This window comes from Penicillium chermesinum, assembly GCF_028974085.1.
Source record: "Penicillium chermesinum strain IBT 19713 chromosome Unknown utg000004l:1.0-3345178.0:1.0-3348027.0, whole genome shotgun sequence".
NCBI lineage: Eukaryota > Fungi > Ascomycota > Eurotiomycetes > Eurotiales > Aspergillaceae > Penicillium > Penicillium chermesinum.
Genome location: NW_026695314.1, coordinates 3305981 through 3325535, shown reverse-complemented (window position 1 = coordinate 3325535; position 19555 = coordinate 3305981). Strand labels below are relative to the sequence as shown.

General features: G+C 51.5%; 6 protein-coding genes across 6 annotated transcripts; 4 read left to right on the top strand and 2 right to left on the bottom strand.

The window, feature by feature from the left end:
* Positions 1–584: 584 nt before the first annotated feature.
* On the bottom strand, positions 585–7839 carry N7468_006151 (type I polyketide synthase; the record flags this gene model as incomplete). Its single annotated transcript, XM_058475447.1, has 4 exons — positions 585–995; positions 1036–1437; positions 1493–7608; positions 7674–7839. The coding sequence occupies 4 exons, from the start codon at positions 7837–7839 to the stop codon at positions 585–587; spliced, it is 7095 nt and encodes a 2364-aa protein (XP_058331187.1).
* Positions 7840–8569: 730 nt separating this feature from the next.
* Positions 8570–10529, top strand: N7468_006150 (cofactor FMO1 FAD enzyme; the record flags this gene model as incomplete). Its single annotated transcript, XM_058475446.1, has 4 exons — positions 8570–8603; positions 8654–9518; positions 9576–10209; positions 10293–10529. 4 exons carry the CDS (start codon positions 8570–8572, stop codon positions 10527–10529), a joined length of 1770 nt encoding a protein of 589 aa, XP_058331186.1.
* A 175-nt stretch (positions 10530–10704) lies between these two features.
* On the top strand, positions 10705–12862 carry N7468_006149 (MDR family MFS transporter; the record flags this gene model as incomplete). Its single annotated transcript, XM_058475445.1, has 10 exons — positions 10705–10818; positions 10869–10931; positions 10988–11353; positions 11407–11448; positions 11508–11888; positions 11949–11990; positions 12058–12217; positions 12276–12431; positions 12492–12760; positions 12818–12862. 10 exons carry the CDS (start codon positions 10705–10707, stop codon positions 12860–12862), a joined length of 1638 nt encoding a protein of 545 aa, XP_058331185.1.
* Positions 12863–14517: 1655 nt separating this feature from the next.
* N7468_006148 (uncharacterized protein) lies at positions 14518–15720 on the top strand (the record flags this gene model as incomplete). Its single annotated transcript, XM_058475444.1, has 2 exons — positions 14518–14826; positions 14935–15720. The coding sequence occupies 2 exons, from the start codon at positions 14518–14520 to the stop codon at positions 15718–15720; spliced, it is 1095 nt and encodes a 364-aa protein (XP_058331184.1).
* Positions 15721–15740: 20 nt separating this feature from the next.
* N7468_006147 (uncharacterized protein) lies at positions 15741–16217 on the top strand (the record flags this gene model as incomplete). Its single annotated transcript, XM_058475443.1, has 1 exon — positions 15741–16217. The coding sequence occupies one exon, from the start codon at positions 15741–15743 to the stop codon at positions 16215–16217; it is 477 nt and encodes a 158-aa protein (XP_058331183.1).
* Positions 16218–16845: 628 nt separating this feature from the next.
* N7468_006146 (uncharacterized protein) lies at positions 16846–18374 on the bottom strand (the record flags this gene model as incomplete). Its single annotated transcript, XM_058475442.1, has 5 exons — positions 16846–17031; positions 17101–17627; positions 17678–18044; positions 18110–18301; positions 18366–18374. The coding sequence occupies 5 exons, from the start codon at positions 18372–18374 to the stop codon at positions 16846–16848; spliced, it is 1281 nt and encodes a 426-aa protein (XP_058331182.1).
* Between the last annotated feature and the right edge of the window lie 1181 nt (positions 18375–19555).

Sequence of the window (19555 nt, the reverse complement as noted above, 5' to 3'; positions counted from 1 at the left end):
CGAGACTATTACGTCTATCCATTCCTTATAAGGCTTAGTGAAAGCGGTACTTTATCAGTCTTAGAGACTACGTCTAATAACAAAGGCGTTATTATTACAGTGGAAGGTCTTAGCTGCATATATTACACTACCCCTACATGATGTATATCTGAATCTGTATGAATCCTATAAGAAAATCATTGATCCGATTATTACTAGTAGGAGGGAATTTCCTAGAGGGGAGAAATGTCGAAATACCAAGTTGTTCCTCAGATCAAACAGCGAAATTACGTGCCATGATTCCATCGATTTCTAGTACCACTAATGCTAGTAGTAGCTCCTGCTTATCTGCACCGGGGCTTTATACGAAAATAATATATACAAATTTCGGACAGTCTGCTATCACGCCGCCTCTAGGCAAACCTGTATTCTACCTCCTGATTCAAGTGCGCGGTTATGCGATCCCGGTGTAGAGGAATGTCCTTAGAACGACGGCGGTTCATCCCACAACACCATCTAGCAAACTACGTAGAAAATAAATCAATCGCTTTTCGCCATTGTCAGTATCGATTTATATATTAGACCACTGAACCGGCTCCAAACATCTACAGCTCTATGCTACTTCCATCCCCTGCTTGATACACACCTGCTCCGCAAACTTCGGGATCGTCAGGGTCGGGCCCAATAACTGCTGGAACGAGATATCTCAGCCCCAGCTCCTTGAAGATCCAATTGCGGAGCTCCGCTCCAATCATACTATCAATCCCGTAGCTCGCCACCGAGCGACCCTCCTCTTCGAAGTCTTCCACATTCAACATCAGCATGCGCGCCAGCTTGGCAACGAAATGATGCCGCACTGTGCCAATCGCTTCATGCACCGGGAGAGTTTGGAGTGTGGCCAGGATGCTCTGACCTCCGCTGACTGCCGCTTCATCGCCTCGCGACTTCATCGCATGCACAGTATGGCTGAACCGAGGATCCGTCTCCCAGAATCGCTCCACATTGCCTCCGGCCTCCTGAGCCACCTTGAACAGCTCTGCGGGGTCTCAGCCCCACGACCAGGTGGTCGGAGATGCCTTGGCCTTGTTCCATGATGGCGACCTCGAAGGCATTCAACAATCCCTCCTCGTCGATGCCATACATGCCTTTCCGCTTCAGCGAATCTTCTAGCTCGGCATTTTGGGCGACAACACCGATACCAAGAATCATCGGCAGAATGATCGATACCGAGCGCTGCTGTAGGCTATGGCGGTGGCGTGCAAGTGCGTCCAAATAGCTGTTGGCAGCGGCGTAGTTGCTTTGCCCAGGTGTCCCCAAGATGCCAGACACGGAGCTGGTGGTGACGAAGAAGTCCAGTGGAGTTTCTTGAAGCACTTTGTGTAGGATCTGGGTACCGTTCACCTTGGGATGGATGCTTGCTGTCCAGTTCTCATACGGCATGTTGTGGAACAATCCATCCTGGAACGGGTCAGCTGGGTCAATGAATCCGGACCATGTGGTATGAGTTACTCACCTTCAGTACCATAGCAGCATTAATAACTCCCCGAACAGGACGGTCCTCGGGGATCTGCTTTATGGCCGCCTCCACATCCTCTCGCACGCCAGCGTCTCCCCGGAAAACCTGCACCGTGACTCCCGCATTCTCCAGCTCGCTGACAAGGATGGAAGCTTGCGTAGAATCAGCTCCGGAGCGAGAGAGGAACGCAAAGTTACGAGCTCCGCGCTTCATCATCCACGAGGTCAGACTTAGACCTAGTCCTCCAAGGCATCCAACGAGGAAGTATGTAGCATCAGCGCGCAGTCTTAACCGAGGCTGGGAAGGAAGCAGATTGACCATACTGTTCGATGGTTCATGCTTGATAATTGTCTTTCCCGCCTGGAAGTCATCGGAGAATGATCCAAGCACTCCGTCCAAATCGGCAATGTTTCTTTCGTGTAAACGCAGCGCTACAGGGATACGGCCTTGTCGATAGAGATCAACGGCATCCGCCAGTAACTGCGCCATTACCTGTGGTTTGTGCTTGTGGAGCTCCAAAAGATCGTAAGACAAGTATTGCGCCCCGCGATGGAGTGGGATAGTGTCAAGTGTACTGCGGGAGAGGACATCTTTGCGACCACAGTTGATGAAGCGACCGAAAGGCGCGATGTGTCGCCAGGCTTCTCGTGCCACAGCGGGGGCCACCCAACCAGATGAGAAGATTATATCAGCCTTGTAATCCCCATTGATATCGCGAAGTCTCGAAATCTCTTCACCAAGGAGAACCTGGTGACTTTCAAGCTCAAAGTGCGATCGAATGTAGTCGGCCTGCGCCGGGTCCTTGGCGATCACATAGGGGTAACCGCCAAAGGCCTGCGTGATGCGCACGGCAGCAGCCCCAGCCAATCCAGCTCCGGGTAATACAAGGACCACCTCACGTGATTGGAGGAGCGCCAGTGTTTGTAGACCATATAAAGCAGCCCCATAAGCCATAGGAAGACTGGTCATCTTGGCGAGAGACTCTCCTGGGGTGACCTTCTGCAAAAGGGTCCGGTGTACTCGCTGGATGGTGGCGAACTTGTCAAAGCTGAATCCAACAACTTGATCACCGACATTGAATTCATTTACCGCCGCTCCTGCCCGGACGACAGTACCACCTATCTCATGGCTCAGCTCAGTGGGGAAGTCCGACCCCGAGGCAATGACTGCGTCCTCTTTGTTCAACCCAGTCGACAGCACGCGGACCTCGACAAATTCAGAATCCAGAGGATCTTCGGCTCGGCTGTCCAGCTCGAAAAGGATCCTACCAGATTGTAGCTTTCCGACAATGGGCAATTGCGGGTCAAAAATTGTCGGTCGCGTCTTGGTCTCATCAGGGGAGTAGGCGTCGTTGATTGTCTTGCTGGGAACAAGCCGGCTGATGAAGACTTGGCCTCCTGAAACACAGTACTCTTTCTCGCTTGAATGGGAGGGGAGAGATAGTTCCATGGCCTTCTCTCCCACAATGCGGAACAGGTCTTCGTGACTAGTCGTATCCATATCAAAGTCGACCAACATCGCATTCAAAGAAACTTGCTCGGATGTAAGAGAGCGGATCAGGCCTGATGCCATGGCGCTCCCTGCGTTTTGGCCGGCCAAATGTCCCCCTGCAGTAATCCACAGTATGTTCTTGGCCGTGTTGGTGATCCGCTGCAGACAATGGAATTCATGTTCGGTAATAGTTTGAAGGAGTGGCCCCTCCAGATCGGCGAGCACCAGAACGATGCCCCCTGCATCAACATAATCGGCAATGCTGCTTGCAGTGAGATGGAACCCACTGTCTGCCAAGGCCGAGCATATCCCATCCATAATCACAGAGGGCTTTTCGCGGTACAGGAGATGAACTGTATGAGTAGAGTCGCCATTGACGTGAGGCGTGTCTTTGGGTGTCTCAGTTCCTCCAGGCAAGACATTCTTTGAACTGTTTCCCAAGAAACTGCGCCTTTCTGACATGCCAGCTGCCGCGTATCCATTGGTAAGGATCTTATCAGAGTCAACCACTGCTTTGCCACCTGGAGCAAGAAGCTTTCGTATGGTATGAGGGCTGCCACCAATGGTTGGGGCAAGCACCAGATCATAAGAACGCTCCTTTATTGACTGGTTTTCCAAGTCTTGGGATAAGTCACACTGCTGGATGATCAATCCCTCGACGCCTTTGAATCTTGTCGCCAGGTCATCAACGAGTTCCGTAGTAGCTGCCACTGCGGTCACAGTATGGGCGGAAGGCAACTTTGCTAGCACTGCCTCCACGGTCTCTTCTCCAGAGATAAGAATCCTTGATTCCGGCTTCTTGAAATGGAAGAGTTCCGCAAAAGACGCAACATCTAAATCCACCGTTTCAAAGGCATCAACATCCAATTTCCACACCATCTCCGCATAAGGTTGTGGCTTGGCGGGGTCACCACCATGCTGCGGCACGGCAGCTTCGTACGCCATGCATCTCATATTTCGTATCTGCATGAGAAGCTCGCCATCATTGGCTTTCAGTTCACTATGGCCATTAAACGCACGAATACCACGTGGAGATATCCATGAAAAAGCGGTCGCATTGCCCGCATCGACCTGCTTGGCCGTAGGCTTCCAGATCGTGACTTCATCCACTTGGATAGGCACAGCACCGGATGTCATCATGGCGCTGCGGCCAGCCCAATTAGCGACAATCAGAAGTTGTAAACATGAGTCAATGGAGGCTGGATGTATGATATGTCGTGACTCCCCCAACACCCCTTCTACCGTGGTCTTGATTCGCGTATCACAGGTTGCAGCGTATGTCTTGCCATCAAACCGAATGTTCTCCATATCCTGGAAAGTTGGACCGTAGTAGAAGCCAACAGCATTGAGAGCCTGATTCCATGACTTTCCTGAGGCGCGCTGAGGCAGATTGGGAATGACACGCATGCTGCGCTCCTCCCGACGGGTGGTTGTGGCGATGCTGCCAGCCATATGCTCCTTGACGTGGCCGCTCTCGGCAACTGAAGATACATTGAAATCCCACCACGGACTTTGGCCTTCGGTGGCAGTATGAAGGGATGGACGCATGGTAAGCATAACCTCAATGCCAGTATCATCATCTGGTGTGACAAGGGCTTGTTTGATGCTAACATCTCGGAGCATGTATCCCTCAATGGAGGTCGGCGGGGGCTCTCTCTCAGCAATCTGCGTGATAGCTTCCATTGCCATTGAAAAGTATCCAGCGGCAGGGAAGACGGCTTCTCCGCCGAGGGAGTGGTCCTTTAGCCAAGGCAAGTCACGAATTCTAAGAAAGTTCCTCCATGACGGCTCTGCCAAGGAGCATCCTGGGACCAAGCTTCCCAGAATATCATGCCGCATGTATTTTGCCTGTCGATGTTCCCGGCTCTCACGCCCTTCTGCCCAGAACTTTTTGGATTTATCCCATTGATACGGGGGAAGATCAACAATCAGATTTCCTCGGGAGCAGAAGATCTTGCCACTTGGAGAAGTCTCTTCGATCGCAATAGCACGTTCGATGTCAAACGAATAATCGCGTAAGAACAGCTCCCCCACTAGCTTGAGTAGGGCCTCAGCTGAATGTTCGTTGCGAACCAGAGTAGGAAGATATTGGAGCTTCTCAAAGTTGTACTCGGTCTTTGTCTGACGGATTGGACCGGCAAGTGCTGAGTGAGGTCCGACTTCAATGATTGTGTCAATGTGGGCGAATTCTGCATCAGAGCCAATGATCTGAAGTGCCTGTGTAAACAAGACTGGGTTCAGAAGATTGGCGCTCCAATAGGTTTCGTCAAGGACCGAGGTTTCCGAGAGAACTGTGTTAGTGACAGATGATACCATCCTCACATTTTCTGTGGCGAACTTCCCACCGTCCAAATTTCCAACCTTCCTAGCACGCTGAACAAGTGCCTCATATCTGCTCGCTGCGGGCTTCATGTGATGGGAGTGATACGCCTTGCCGCCTGTTTTCACTATCCGTGCAAAGACATTCACGGCGGATAGCTTTTCTTGTATAGCTTCTAGGGCGCTCGCGTTGCCACTCAAGGTGATACTCGTTGGGGAATTGTGACACGCCACAACCACAGATCCATTGTATGCCGCAATGTACGAGGCCACAGCGTCTGCCCCAAGCCCGACAGCAAGCATAGCGCCATTGGTATTGATGTCGCGCACGACCTTCCCACGGTAATAGGCTAGGACAATGGCTTCAGCAGCTGAAATAAGGCCAGCAGCATATGCAGCGGCGATTTCACCAGATGAATGCCCACATGTGACGGATGGAGTGATCCCCCACAATCGGAGTAATTGAACTAGACCAATCTGGATTGCGGTGCACAGCGGTTGTGAGAATTCAGCCAAGTTGACACGCGATGTCTTCCCATCTTCCAGTAGACTGTCCTCCAATGTCCACTCTGGGGCATCTTCCAGCTCCTCAAGGACGGTATCCATCTGTCGGATGCTTTGTAGGAAACTGGGGTAATATGTCATCAACTCTGCACCCATTCGGGGCCACTGTGCTCCTTGTCCGGTGAACACAAATGCCAGAGATTCGGCTTTCTTCTTATCGGCAAATACGAATTGTTGCAGGCCTTCGCTAAAGGTAGCTTCTTTCTGGGCGTTTGTAGTCACGGTAAATGCTCTGCTAGGAAAGCGCGTCCGACAATTGGCGAGCGTATGGGAAAGATCAAGCAGATGGTACTGCTGTACAACCTCTCCATGTGCCTCGATGTTTCGCTTAAGTGTTGGCTTATCGTGAGCTGAGAAGGGAAGTAAAAATGGTCGGTTTCGTTCGAGCGCTCGTCTGGTGGTGCGAGCTCGGGGTCTACCATGAAGACCAGAGTACCTGTATTGTTGCGGTGCAGTGAGGAGAGAATCGGCTCCCTCAACGATGATGTGTGCGTTGGTCCCTCCGTATCCAAATGAGTTAACGCTTACTCTCCGAACGGGAAGATGGGCTGGGAAAGGCGTTGGCTCAGTTGGAACTTTCACCTTCCAGCCCTTCCAATCTATCTTCGGGTTCAACTGGGTCACACCTCGCGTCGGTGGGATGATGCCACGCTCAACGGCCAGAATCGCCTTGATGACAGCGGAGAGTCCGCTAGCAGCCTCACTGTGACCAATGTTTGTCTTCACAGCGCCAATCATCAATGGGTCGGCATTATCCGGCCGCCAGCCATTCATCGAATCTGCCACTGCGCATACCTCCAGTGGATCACCGATTGCGGTACCAGTGCCATGGCATTCAAAATACCCCGTCAATGCTGGGTCCAGGGGTCCTCCACGCCGATAGGCGTGCCGGATGACGGCACACTGGCCGTCATAGCTAGGGTGAGTAATGCCGACGCCGGGGACTTTTCCATTGTTGTTAGTTGCACTGGATCGGATAACTCCTCGGATGGGGTTTCCGTCACGGATAGCATCACTGAGTCGCTTCAGGTAAACTGCACCGACGCCTTCTGCACGGCCATAGCCGTTGGCGTGCTCATTAAACGTATGGCATGTCGAATCTGGTGACAAGACACCTAATTTGGCAGTGTTCATGTGCTGATCCACAGTCAAAATGAGATTTGATCCACCCACGACGGCGGCAGAGCACTCCTTGGTTCTCAGTGCGTTGCAAGCATTGTGGATGGCGTATACCGACGAGGAACAAGCAGTGTTGACCACGATACTCGGGCCCTGGAGATTGAAAATGTGACTAATCCTGTTGCTGATGATCCCAGGATCAACTCCTGTGGCAGCTAAACTGTGCCGGAAACTATGTTCTTTAAACGACATCTGCTGGAAGTCGGAAGTAAACGTGGCGATGAAACAGGCAGTGTCAGACCCTGAAATGTGTTGTAAAGTAACGCCAGCTGATTCGAATGCCTCATAGACCACTTCGAGCAGCTTCCGTTGCTGGGGGTCCATCCACATTGCTTCCACAGGGGTGACTCCAAAGAAGTTCGGATCAAATTCTTGTAAGGTTTCGTTCAAAAAGTAGCCACCTAGCACACTAAAACTACCAGGGCGGTCATTGTTCTCATGAAAATGGGCGTCAATATTGAATCGCGACGGTGGCACTTTTGGCGTCTGCCCAGTCCCCTTGTTCAGCATCATCTTCCAGAAATCGGCGGGCGAGGCGACATCGCCTGGCAGGCGGCATCCTGTTCTTTGGTTAACACTGCACTTCCAATGAACCATTCATGATTATTTATTGATCGTCACCCACCCATTCCAATGACAGCAATAGGCTCCAGTTGCTCGCTCAGGGGTGGCTCGTGCTCGCTCCCAGTATACTCCCAGTCGTTCACGACGCGCTGGTGCTTCGAGGTGACTAGGTGGGTGGATTCGGAGTCAGAACCTCCGGGGGACGAGCTGTCCTTGAGGTACGGCATTGTCGTCTATGGATATTCTATGAACGCAATGGGTGGATAACAAAAGGCTGAACCTGTACAGTGTCATGTGTCAGACCTCGTGGAGGCGAGATATATATTTCTCTCCAGGCATGGACATACTTGCGCACCATTACCGAGCTTGCATTTAGAATTCTGTATCTAACCCCCCCCTTCGCCTACGGCAAATTAGTGCAAATTCTCCAACGGAAGCTGCTTTCCCCGCACATTTCCCAAAGGCCCAAGAATTCTACCGACAGACTCGTCTGTGACGGATGTTGGTGTCCGTCGCTCCCCACCGCACGCAAATGCGAATGCGAATGTTTGCCGTACATACCGGCCGTAGGGAAATTGGACGGAAGGATTCATATCCAGGTAGCTGTAGGCACTGTTTGTGGCCATACTCAGTAGGACCCTGCGGCTTACGGTGGGGGCGTGAGGCCGCCGACGATAACGCGGGCTAAAAACGGCCGACAACTGCAACCTTCGCATCCGCCAGGTAAGCCCCGGGCACCCCAATCTGGTGCATGTTGCGGTCGAAAGGCCGACGAAGATAAGGATCGCGCCGACGATAACAGAGATAACGCAGGAAACTAGTTAATGCAGGAGACGACCGCGCCGATTCTCTTTGTCACCTTCTGGCTTTTAATCGGCATCAGATTCCAGTTTTGAGCCATTGCCTTTCCTACATTGTAGCTACTCACCGAGCTGACAGATATTCGTGGCACATATCATGGAGAAGTTAGACGTCCTTGTCGTGGGTGCTGGTAAGTGAAACCCGGTCCTCTGCAGAGGTGTACTCGTCTAACCTCCACAGGTTGGTATGGGCTGGTTGCAGCACAAACATACCTCAAACTGGCACCAGAGACTACGCTGCTCGTTGTGGATGATGGGGAGACCATCGGTGGAATATGGAGTCAGGAGCGCATTTACCCCAGTCTGTACGCACAGATCAGCTATCCGCTCTTTGAGTACTCCTTCTATCCGATGAAGAATGAAGGGATCTCTCCAGATGGCTTCATCTCCGGGCAGGCTATTCACAATTACCTTGTCAGCTTTGCCAATGATCATGACCTGATGCGCCACATACGCCTTCGAACACGTGTGACTCAAGTGCGCAGAAACGCAAACAACGAGGGCTGGATCGTGGAAACACAGTCCGGACAGCAACCTATCGAATGCACCAAGTTGATATACGCCACGGGAGCCAATTCAAGCCCAATCCGACCGGCATGGCCACGCGATAATTTTCACAAGCCGGTCATTCACTCGTTGGACATTGCCACTAACCTGTCCCTGATAGGTAGTGACGCAGTCCAGCGAGCCACGGTGGTAGGAGCCTCCAAATCATCATATGACACCGTATACCAGCTTCTTAAGGCTGGGAAGAAGGTGGACTGGATCATTCGACCAAGTGCTTCTGGAGCCTTTTCTATCTTCGCACCGACGTTCATGGGTCTGTGGCATATATCGGATCATATCTCCACTCGATTTGCGTCTAGCTTCAGTCCTAGTATCATGAACTCGGGTGGACTGTGGGACAGTTTCCTGCAGCGCACCATGATTGGGCGGTCACTTATACGTGTCTATTGGCAAGTTGCCACGGGCCTGGCAGCGAGGTATGCGCAATTCGGCGATAGTGAGCATACCGAGCATCTGCGGCCATGGCCTCACACGGATGGGTAAGAAGATTGCTGTGGTTGTTTGCTGAAGGGTTCGGAACTAACGTCTGGATACAGGCTTTTCTGGGGTAGTGGTGGGATTGGCATAGCGACCGTGCCCGACTTTTGGCAGGTAATCCACGACGGAGATGTCACGGTACATCGCACGGAGATCGAGTCACTGTCGCACCTTGACGTGGTTAACCTTAAGAACGGATTTTCCGTCGCCACAGACGTGGTGATTCACTGCACCGGGTTTGACAAGGGCTACAGCACGTTCAGTCCGCAGCTGCAGGAGGAGCTATCTCTCCATTACGACTCATCGTCATTCTCTCGGTGGACGGTCCTAGACGCCAAAGCCGAGCAGAAAGTGAATACCCTGCTGCCAATTCTAAAGAACACTCCCTTCGATTCTTTAGAACATAAAAAGCATCGTCAAGGGCCAAATCGACATTACCGTCGTCTTATCGTTCCCGAGCTGGCGGCCAAAGGAGACCGGTCGATCGTGTTCCCAGGTCACATCCACTCTGCCTTCACGCCGTTGGCAGCGGAGCTGCAAGCGCTATGGGGGTTTGCGTTCCTGAACGGGTGGATGGAAGTCCCTGGACAGGAGGAAATGGAGCTTGAGGCGGCCACCTTCAACGCATGGACCCGCAAGCGATATATTGAACAGGGGAAGAAACATTCATATTTTATTTACGACTACATCTCGGTAAGCCAGTCACACTCCATCACACAGGCGGGATAGTATGTACCACCGGGATGCAAGTACTGACAGGGGTCTTTCTGTCTCAGTACCTGGACACGCTGATGAGAGATCTTGGCTTGAATTTGCGTCGCAAGAAGACTTTTTTCGAAGAATGGTTCACGCCGTACCGGCCGCGAGACTATCGGGGACTAATTAAGGAGTATCTGGCCGTCCATTCACGCAAAGCCGGGGAGGAGAAGAAGATGGTACCTGCCAAATTGGGAAACGAGCTGTCGAATGGACATGGTCAGGTGACCGTTGACGGTGCAATGACACGGAGTTGAGGCGGCCGATCCACGCCAAGACGCGGACTTGAAGCGGCCGTTCCGAGCCATACCTGACCGTTTTGGGACATCTATAAAATCATATAGAATCAGCAACGCCCTCGTGGATTATTCTCTTATCTCAATTACTGCGTACTATAAATCAAGCATTACTCTTTATTCTACGTTTCTCATCATGCCCGTCGCCGATTTAGAAAAACAGGGCAGCAATGGGAACATCGCCAGCACCGACTCCAGCGAGAATGTCGTCCCCAAAGAGACATCGCCCCGTCCGATTCATGGGTGGAAGGTAAAGTTCCCGGGAGGACAGATAAGGTACTCATAACTGATTTTCGATAGTGGGCCATCGCGTATGCCTCAATGATCTCGACTACCTTTCTATTTGCGTTGGACAATACAATCGTGCGATTCCATTTCCCCCCATGTCGTGGGTACTTACGTTGACCGCAATAATGCAGGTCGCCGATATTCAACCCGTCATTCTCGACCTGTTTGGTGAGGTCTCGCTTCTTCCATGGATTGGAGTCGGGTTCGCGCTCGGCACTATGTGTGTTCTGCCATGGGGCAAGGTATACGGGGTCTTCAACGCGAAATACGTCTATCTTTTTAACATTGCACTTTTTGAGACTGGAAGTGCTCTATGTGGTGCGGCTCCGAACATGACTGCCCTTGTGCTGGGTCGTGTCATCGCCGGCGTGGGTGGATCAGGCATGTACTCGGGGACGCTGAGTTTTGTGGCCGTGTTGACCTCGCTGAAAGAGCGCCCGATCTATATGGCTGGAAGCACTGTAATCTGGGGAATTGGAAGTGTACTTGGCCCAGTGGTAGGTGCTTCCATTTTCAACGCCAATCCTGGAGGGACTGACTAGGTGTATAGGTTGGCGGCGCGTTTGCAGATAGTTCTGCGACTTGGCGATGGGTAAGTTATTGGGATATCTGACATGAGCTTAGAATCTTTACTTATGTATGTTTCACTAGGCCTTCTACATAAACCTTCCGATCGGAGCCGCATTTGCCCCAGCCTACCTTTTCCTTATTCCCAGCGTGGATCCAAAACCGGATAAAACCCTGGCAGAGAAGTGCGGCATGGTGGACTGGATCATGACGACTACGTTCCTTGCTGGATCGGCCTGTTTGGTCATGGCGATCACGTTTGGCGGAACACTGTATCCGTGGAATTCTGGAAACGAGATTGCGCTCTGGGTAGTTGCCGGGGCCCTTCTCATTGTCTGCATTTTCGTGGCCAAATATCACCCAGGCGTGCATAAGGACGACCGCCTCTATCCAGCACACTTCCTTCGGCGGCCCATAATGATTAACCTTCAGGTGCAAATGTTCCTGGTGTCTGGTATTGTGCTGGTATGTATATTCTACTCCGATTAAGATAAGAGAGAGTATACTTGTACTGACTGCGCACAGGCAATGACGTATTACATTCCCCTGTTCTTCCAATTTGTCCGGGTTTGTAGTCTCTTTCTTGAGGATAAAGTCTTGGTGCAATACTGACCAATTCTGTGCCCACTGATAGGGTGATGGCCCCTTGGATGCAGGTGTACGGCTTCTCCCGTTTATTATCTCCATGGTAGTCTTCGCCATGGTCAACGGAGCATTGATGCCTAAATTACCCTTTATCCTACCATGGAACCTTTTCGGCAGTACACTTGTAGTTATTGGAACAGCATTAATGTGTCAGTAACCATCATATTCCAGGATAAAACGGATACTAACATAGAGGGCGACTCGCAGACACGGCAGACATCAACACATCCAACGCAAAAATCTATGGATACAGTATCCTAGTCGGTGCTGGATCAGGGTGCTATGTGGTCGCCGGATTCCCTGTCCTACAGTCTCTCGTTACGCTAAAGGATATACCGAATGCCGTTGGTGCAATGGCTATCTGTAAGACTCCCCAGACTGTTCTATTCTAGACCTTACTAATATTCTACTTAACACTAATAGCTCAAGATCTTGGCATGGTAATTTTCCTTGCGATGGCAGGTTCAATCTATCAAAACCTCGCCTTGCAAAAGGTAGCCAGAGCAGTACCGACACTAAGTGTGGCTGATATTACCAACTTAGTCGCAGGTACCAGTAGCCGGGCCTATAAAGCACTATCAGAATCTGAGCGAGCCCTGGTGACACCACAAATTACAGAGGCTATGAGCAATGTGTGGCTGTTCTTCTTAGTGGCTGGGATATTGAGCTTCGTCCTGGCGCCACATTTATGGGTAAGTTACGAAGGCTCTGGGACAACACAAATGTTATGTTAACTCGTGGCTCTGTAGAAAACCCGGCTAAACGGCGCGAATGCAGCCGCTGGAGGGGCATAGAAGTTACCATGAATCAGAGGAATTAACGCAAGGCAGGGGCTAGAGGCGACACCGGAAAGCCAGATATTTACTGTAACATCCGATTACAATTTGAAGGGGGCCTCTTCTGCTAAATACAGGATTTGGAAGGAAAATTTCAGACCAGAAAACTACTTAACATGCCCTGGCAATAATATCAATCTAAGAAATGGATGAATCATTCAGCCCATGTAAGAAATCAGGTGGTAGACCTAATAGTACGATAAAAGATCGATGCGCTGCATGACTGGTCATACGTACAGGCTTGCTATCATTTAAGATTTTTACGGCTCCAGGAAACTACGATCAAGCAAGAAGTCATGTATACCTTGACCTAAGGGTCCCCTTACATGTGTTTAGTTAGGGGCCAGCAAGTACTCTCCGACAGCACCCACCTTGTAGAACAGTAGACCATGTTCAACTAGCTAGGGAAATTCTCAGACATACTGGTGTTCTGACTCTAATACTGTTCGTAGCCCACTCTTTTAGTTTCAATTTTTGCTCAATACCGAGGCTCATTGTCTCACAGGTAGGTATTCGGACAACCAGCATACGTAGCCATATGATTCCATTCGAGCCGGAAGTCATTCAGTCAAGTAATTGCTTGGGTAATAAACGTTAGTTACACTTTTAATAATAGCATAGCTCCCTCCGTATCAGGACTAAGGCCTCCGAGCTACAGCTAGACACCTTGGGCACTGACACACGATAGGAGCCGGCCCAGAGTTCCTCCAACCCATTTCATTTGGACGAACTATCACGAATCCAACCAATATGTAGCTTACTATGAGACGCAGATTTCCAAGCGAAGATACGCGTCCCCTTTGAAGGCGTCTACGCAGCCTCAAATGATGACTGGCTATCTATGTTATATACCATGCACCGCACGCACTCTAGAAGAGCAGCGAACAGTTCAATCAACTGCCTTCCCCTTCGTTCTGTTGCCCGAATCACTCCAACCTCCGTGAGCCGTACTTTACACAAGCCAGACATCAATCTATCGGACCGCCAGCTTCAGACTATATTCATTGAATATAAAGCTTGCGTTTCATATACATTTGGAGGGCAGAGCGCAATATCAACAAAAGGAAGTTAGACGTGCTCGTCGCAAGCGTACATCCCCAAGCCTTGTATTGCCGTAGGTTTTATCTGTCCAATAAAGTCCTGCAGATACGTGTAGCACGACACACGATCAACTCCCATCAAGAAGATTAACGCTGAAGCTTCACATATCGAACAACAGTTTTGGACTCGGGTGAGGGTCCTCGCAAGTTCTAAATATATATCGGAATAGGAAGTGCAGTGGAGACGGAAGGATTAATGGTTTTTCCTGTGTTTTGATTATTCATCCAATGGCTCTTAGTTAACTAAATGGCAGTCTTGGGCAGTATAGCAATTCAGACTTCTGTATTCTTTCATTGGCCAGGCCCTTCACCGTATTGGACACATCGATAGCGGCCACTGCTTCACCATGAGAGCCATGCCGCGGCCAATAGACACGTACACACATGATCAGGTAGTATTCCTCGCCCCGCGCGCTCGGGGCCTTGATTTCCAGTTGTTAAGCGATTTCCCTAGTTCGAGAAAATCGAAAGTCCCACGATAGGCGGGACCGTCCGGTGTCGCCATTGTAAGCGATGGCAGGGAAGCGCCAGAGTCCTTATCCGCAAGAAGGTCAGAACCGGATTCGCGAACCGGACCGCGAGCACACTCACTCACCACTGTCCCAGGCACATCTCCAGAAGTGTCCGGAATACACTGCGTGGAGGGCGGCAGGGAACGGTCAGGAACTGGCGCCGCCGAATCCCTATAATGCTGCGGGCCGCAGACTGCTCAGCGAGTCTAACAAAGGTCTTACCGATTCGTCGACTATGCAACAAATACGATCGACGATGGACATAAGCAAGTACTTTGACGAGTTTGTCGACGATAGTCTTGTCCATAAGGTATGTCTTACGCCTTACCTTTTCCCCGTTACGTATGCTCGAAAAGGTGGGCGAGAGGGGGGGGGGGGGCGGATTTTCCTTACTCTGATCGCTAAGGGACTCCCGTAGTGCGTCCGCGTCCGATGCCAAAGCTGCGGCTTTGTCCAACCGAAAAACGCCACTTTGCAGGCGGAGCATCTGGGCCAATGCAAGGACTTTTTGTCCACCACGGAAGGCGAAGAGCTGTTGACAAACGGGGCCTTGACGATCAGTGATCAGCAATATCAGAATGCAGCCCTCTGGGTTGAGAGACGGCCAAGCCCCGACCTTCTGGTCAATCACGAGGGTCAAAATGGCGCGCGTCTCGGAATAGCGCCACGAGTATCCAGTCCTCCGCCTTCCCTCCCCGAAACACCACCGGTGGCTGAAGCGCCCTCGTTGGCGCAACATCTGCTGGCGCAAGCGGAAGACTCACTGATAAGCAGTACTCAACATGCTTTTTTGGCACATGCGGGATGTGGCTTGCTGCCGGAGAGCGCTCTCAACCAGTGGCTGACGCAGATTGGGTACATCTCCCGATCGCTAGTCTCCTTCACTGGAGCACTGATAGGCAAAATCCGCATACCCGAAGTCGACGACTTGGAACACAACTCGACGTTCCGCTGTCTCGAGTTGCTGTGCGCGGCGGTAAGTAACATGAAGCGGGAGCTAGAGTTTCTGGTAGCTACCAAGCGCAAGTACGGACTCCAGGTCAGCTTTAGCGAACCGACACCGCCCACCAAAGGCTTCGTCGATCTGTTCAACAGCGCATCGTGTCCGTCGGCAACTCTCCTCGAGGGCATGGTGATGATGTGGGCGACCGAAACTGTAGGTTGCGGTTCCCCCCACCCTGCGGTTCCATCAACCCCGAGCTGACCAGCTCACAGCTGTTCCACATGTCCTTCTCCTATGCGGCTCGATTCGTCGCGCAGACTGCGCCGAAATCACCGTCACAGAACCCCTACTGCGTCCCAGCTTCCTTGCCACCCGAAGCACAGGCAGACGCGAATGGCGTCCAGCCCTTACCAGAAGACAACCACACTGCCACTCCACGCGAGGCATTCATCGAGAACTGGAAATCAGACAATTTCGGGCGCTTCGTGGGCGCCTGCAGAGCCATCGTCGACGAGCTCGCCATGGCCCAGCCGCCGGCAAACGGTTGGGATGAGATGTCGCCCTACGAGCGCGTCTTCAAGCAAGCCGTCTGGCTATGGGGCCAGATATTCCCGGAGGTCGGGGAAATAGAGGACCTTGAACAGCAGATTGGGTTGGATACACGCCAGGACACCCGCGAGCCTAGAGACCACAGCGCGATAGATAGAAATGGCCCGGCTCATGTCCCCGTCGAGTCGATGAACACCATCATGCGATGACTTCCGCTGATTTTCTATAGAATCTTCAGTAAATATTGCCGATAAATAGGCATATTCGCATGCGTGACGCCTGATGCTGCATTTGATGATACTTTGAGCTGAACTATACGTTATTAGAGCTATGAAGATGCCGCCGCTTTATTCCGATGAGTGTGTGCTCATCACCCAACCTCCTCCTCTTCTCTATCTCTCCAACAGCCTCATTTGAGGGGTAGCTCGCCTTGTAGCGTGCCATGCTTAGAAGTGAACCGCTTGTACGGGATCGCAGAAGCCAATGGCCTACTTGACTACCTTCTATAGCCGTGGATAACCCGCACGGCGTATTCACACTCAAAGGCATTGCTCTCCGCCCACATCTACATCTCCGCCGAGATCGTAAACATGTTGCGTGTGGTTCTTGCGCGCCATGCTTTCCATTGTAAATTTGTGCTTGCGTTTACGGACCACCCACTGTAAGACTACTTCGCCCGCCACGTGGGCAACGTGGCTTACTAATCCAATACGACTCGGCCCCGGGGAGTGGAGAAAGATCTGTTGGTGGTAACTATCATTTTTGTGGAGCACTATGTACCTGCCCGCTAATCCAAGCTCCGTCGGCCCGCAAGAGGGCTAGGACCTTTAGATGGAGTTAATGATTTGTGTTGCCGTGTGATGTGGGCTCAGACCCCCCTCCTCTTGCCCCTGAAGTGTCTAAATCCGCGCTGGCTGCCAGGAACCTGCTCACCAGGTTCGGCATATCGCTTGGCCCATGTCTCGCCGCGATCGTGTCGTATTTTGTAGAGAGTGACGTGAGCAACGTCCATGTATTAGGGAGCTGCATCTCCAGTTAGCATGGCCGAAGGGGCGTTTTGCACGGTGGATGGGATGGCTGCGTGTGACGAACCTCGGCCTCGATGTCTGTTTCGTCCTGTGCCTTGTACCGGAAGGCTTGGCGCGATGGCCCCCCCGCCCCGGCCAATTGATGCGCATTCGCACTCCTTGCGGCGAGATGGTTTTCTAACTCGGCGATAAGTATGTCTTCGGTGCTCTTGATGACTTGCTCCTGAAAGCTCCTCCGCTGCCATTGCCCCCAGCCTTCCGACGCGAGATGCAGTTCCTTCAAGAGCACGGGCAGCCGCCGGATCCGATTGAGTCGCTGTTCCTGGCCCAATCTATCGTCCTCCTTCACCGATTTGGCATAGTACGCAACCAGCGCACTGTCAAGGCTCTCAAAACCGGCGGCGGCGACCGCCTTGAGCACGGGCGAGAGTCGGGCTTCTGTCGATGCGGCGGGGTCGAGCACATATTCTCCCGCGTCGTCCAGCAGCTCGGGCTGTTTCGTCGCCGCGTTCCACATCAGAATAGACGTCGGCGCCTCCTCCTGCGGATCTGTCATAGATGGGGTTGGGAAGAATCTCTTGTCGGGCATTTCTGATCGGTCAGCGCGGAAGTACCCCCTAATGAATCGCCACTGGACTCACCTAGGAAACAATCATATTTCATGTCGAAATCTTTCGCCGTGGTGGTGGTTTGAAATGGCAATGTGAAGTCCGGACCCTCGTCCGGGGATCGGCGCGCGGCCGGCCCCGTGGGGAACAGCTCCTCGGATTGTCTCGCACTCAGCGGGGTGGAGAAGGGCGAGTACTTCTGGACTTCCCGATGAGTGTTAAGCGCGAGACCGCCCGTTTGCGATGGCGAAGGTATACCTCTGCTCAGCCCTGAATGGGGAATCGTGGTGGGGATGTTGTGATGACGAGCGAACCCGTCGTTGCGCGCTGTCGGTGCTTGTAACGCCCGGTCGACGTGCAATAGCGGTGATTGTAAAGACTCTGGAATTGTGTGCTGTCGCTGTAGAGTGGAATTATATATGAGTATTTCGTGGATAGCGAGAGCAAACAAATTGCGGGACCTACGAGCTCTATGCAGCCCGTACCGGACTTTAGCGATGCAGACTCAGCGCTCGGGCATTGTCTCTTGTCTGCCGTTCGGCTGTGAAGAGCGAGATCCTCCAGCTCGCTGAATGATCGGCGTAACGAGCGATCGCTGCGTGGGGCCAGCGGTGCGGGCTGCCGTGACAGCAACGATTCCGGAATCACGTACGTAGGCTGCGCGATGTCGTTCTGTTAGCCTACTCCGCCCAAGTCCGACATGGCACACCGTGCGACTTACGAGTTCCATATTTCATGCGCTCGATATGGGCGGATGTTCTTCAGGCCTTTTTTTTCCATTCTCTCCCTGTGGGGGTCAAAGCATCGATCGGCGATGCGTACCTTGCTTATTTATTGTTGACCTGCAGGTCGGAGTTGACCATTGGTTGACGGCTTCCGTTTCTAGCACAGCCCGTCTTACCTATATAGCATGTCTGGGAAAGTATGTCTTGATTGCGAAGGATGTAGTGCTGATTGCGGAGCAGGTAACTAATGCAGACTAAGGTAACCCTCGCATGAACGAATCACCCTGTTAAGTAGGTTACCCCAAAACACTATACTAAACGTGAGGTTTTAAGCTATGAAATATCAAAAACAAGAGCAGAATTCTTCTTAATTTTGAAGTAGTATAATATTAGTACATATAGCTGAAATATTCAGAATACGATTACTTATGTATATTATACCCAACTTATGCTCCGATTAAGCGATGTAGATACATATATCTCTATTACCACATCCTAAAATATCACATAAGCTTATAGGAATACCTAGTTAGTAGAGTATTCTTAAAGTACCGATTTACTATTAGACCATATGATCAACTTGAGTTATTGAAATTTGGAGTTGTGAAATATTATATTTAATTTGGTGTTTTGGATGACCCACTCAACCCGATTAGTTCATGCGGGAATTACGTTACAGCTCTTGTATTAACAAATGCAGATTTCAATGCAATAGCCCCATGAGGGGCGCTAAGGGCAGCATTTTGGTAGATGTCGAATTTATGATTCGTCCAAATGACAGCACATGCCCAAGAGCTAACTCAAGTCATGAGATCTGTCCTTCGGCCCCGGTGGCATGCCATGGTCTTTGGTGGTTACTTTACCGAAGTTGGATCCAACGTGTGGATAAGACTTGGAAGTTTAAGGCCTCCCGGCGCCGTACCAGCCTCGCGACGCCTTCACTTCGTGAATGCTACTGTCTGCTCGTCTCTGCCTCGTCTCGTGTTGACATGTCCTTCTCCCGCTCTTTTCTAAATAAAACTCCTCCTGATTTTACCTGGCTAAGGCTTATAGAATCCTGTGGTGCTGAGTACGAGCCTATCACCGGTGTGGGCTCACAACCGTGGAAAGGCTTCGGGGCTGATGCTTGGGAATGTCTAGGCGACAACCCCGTTAATTAAGCGGGACCGGATGTTCACGGGCGGCC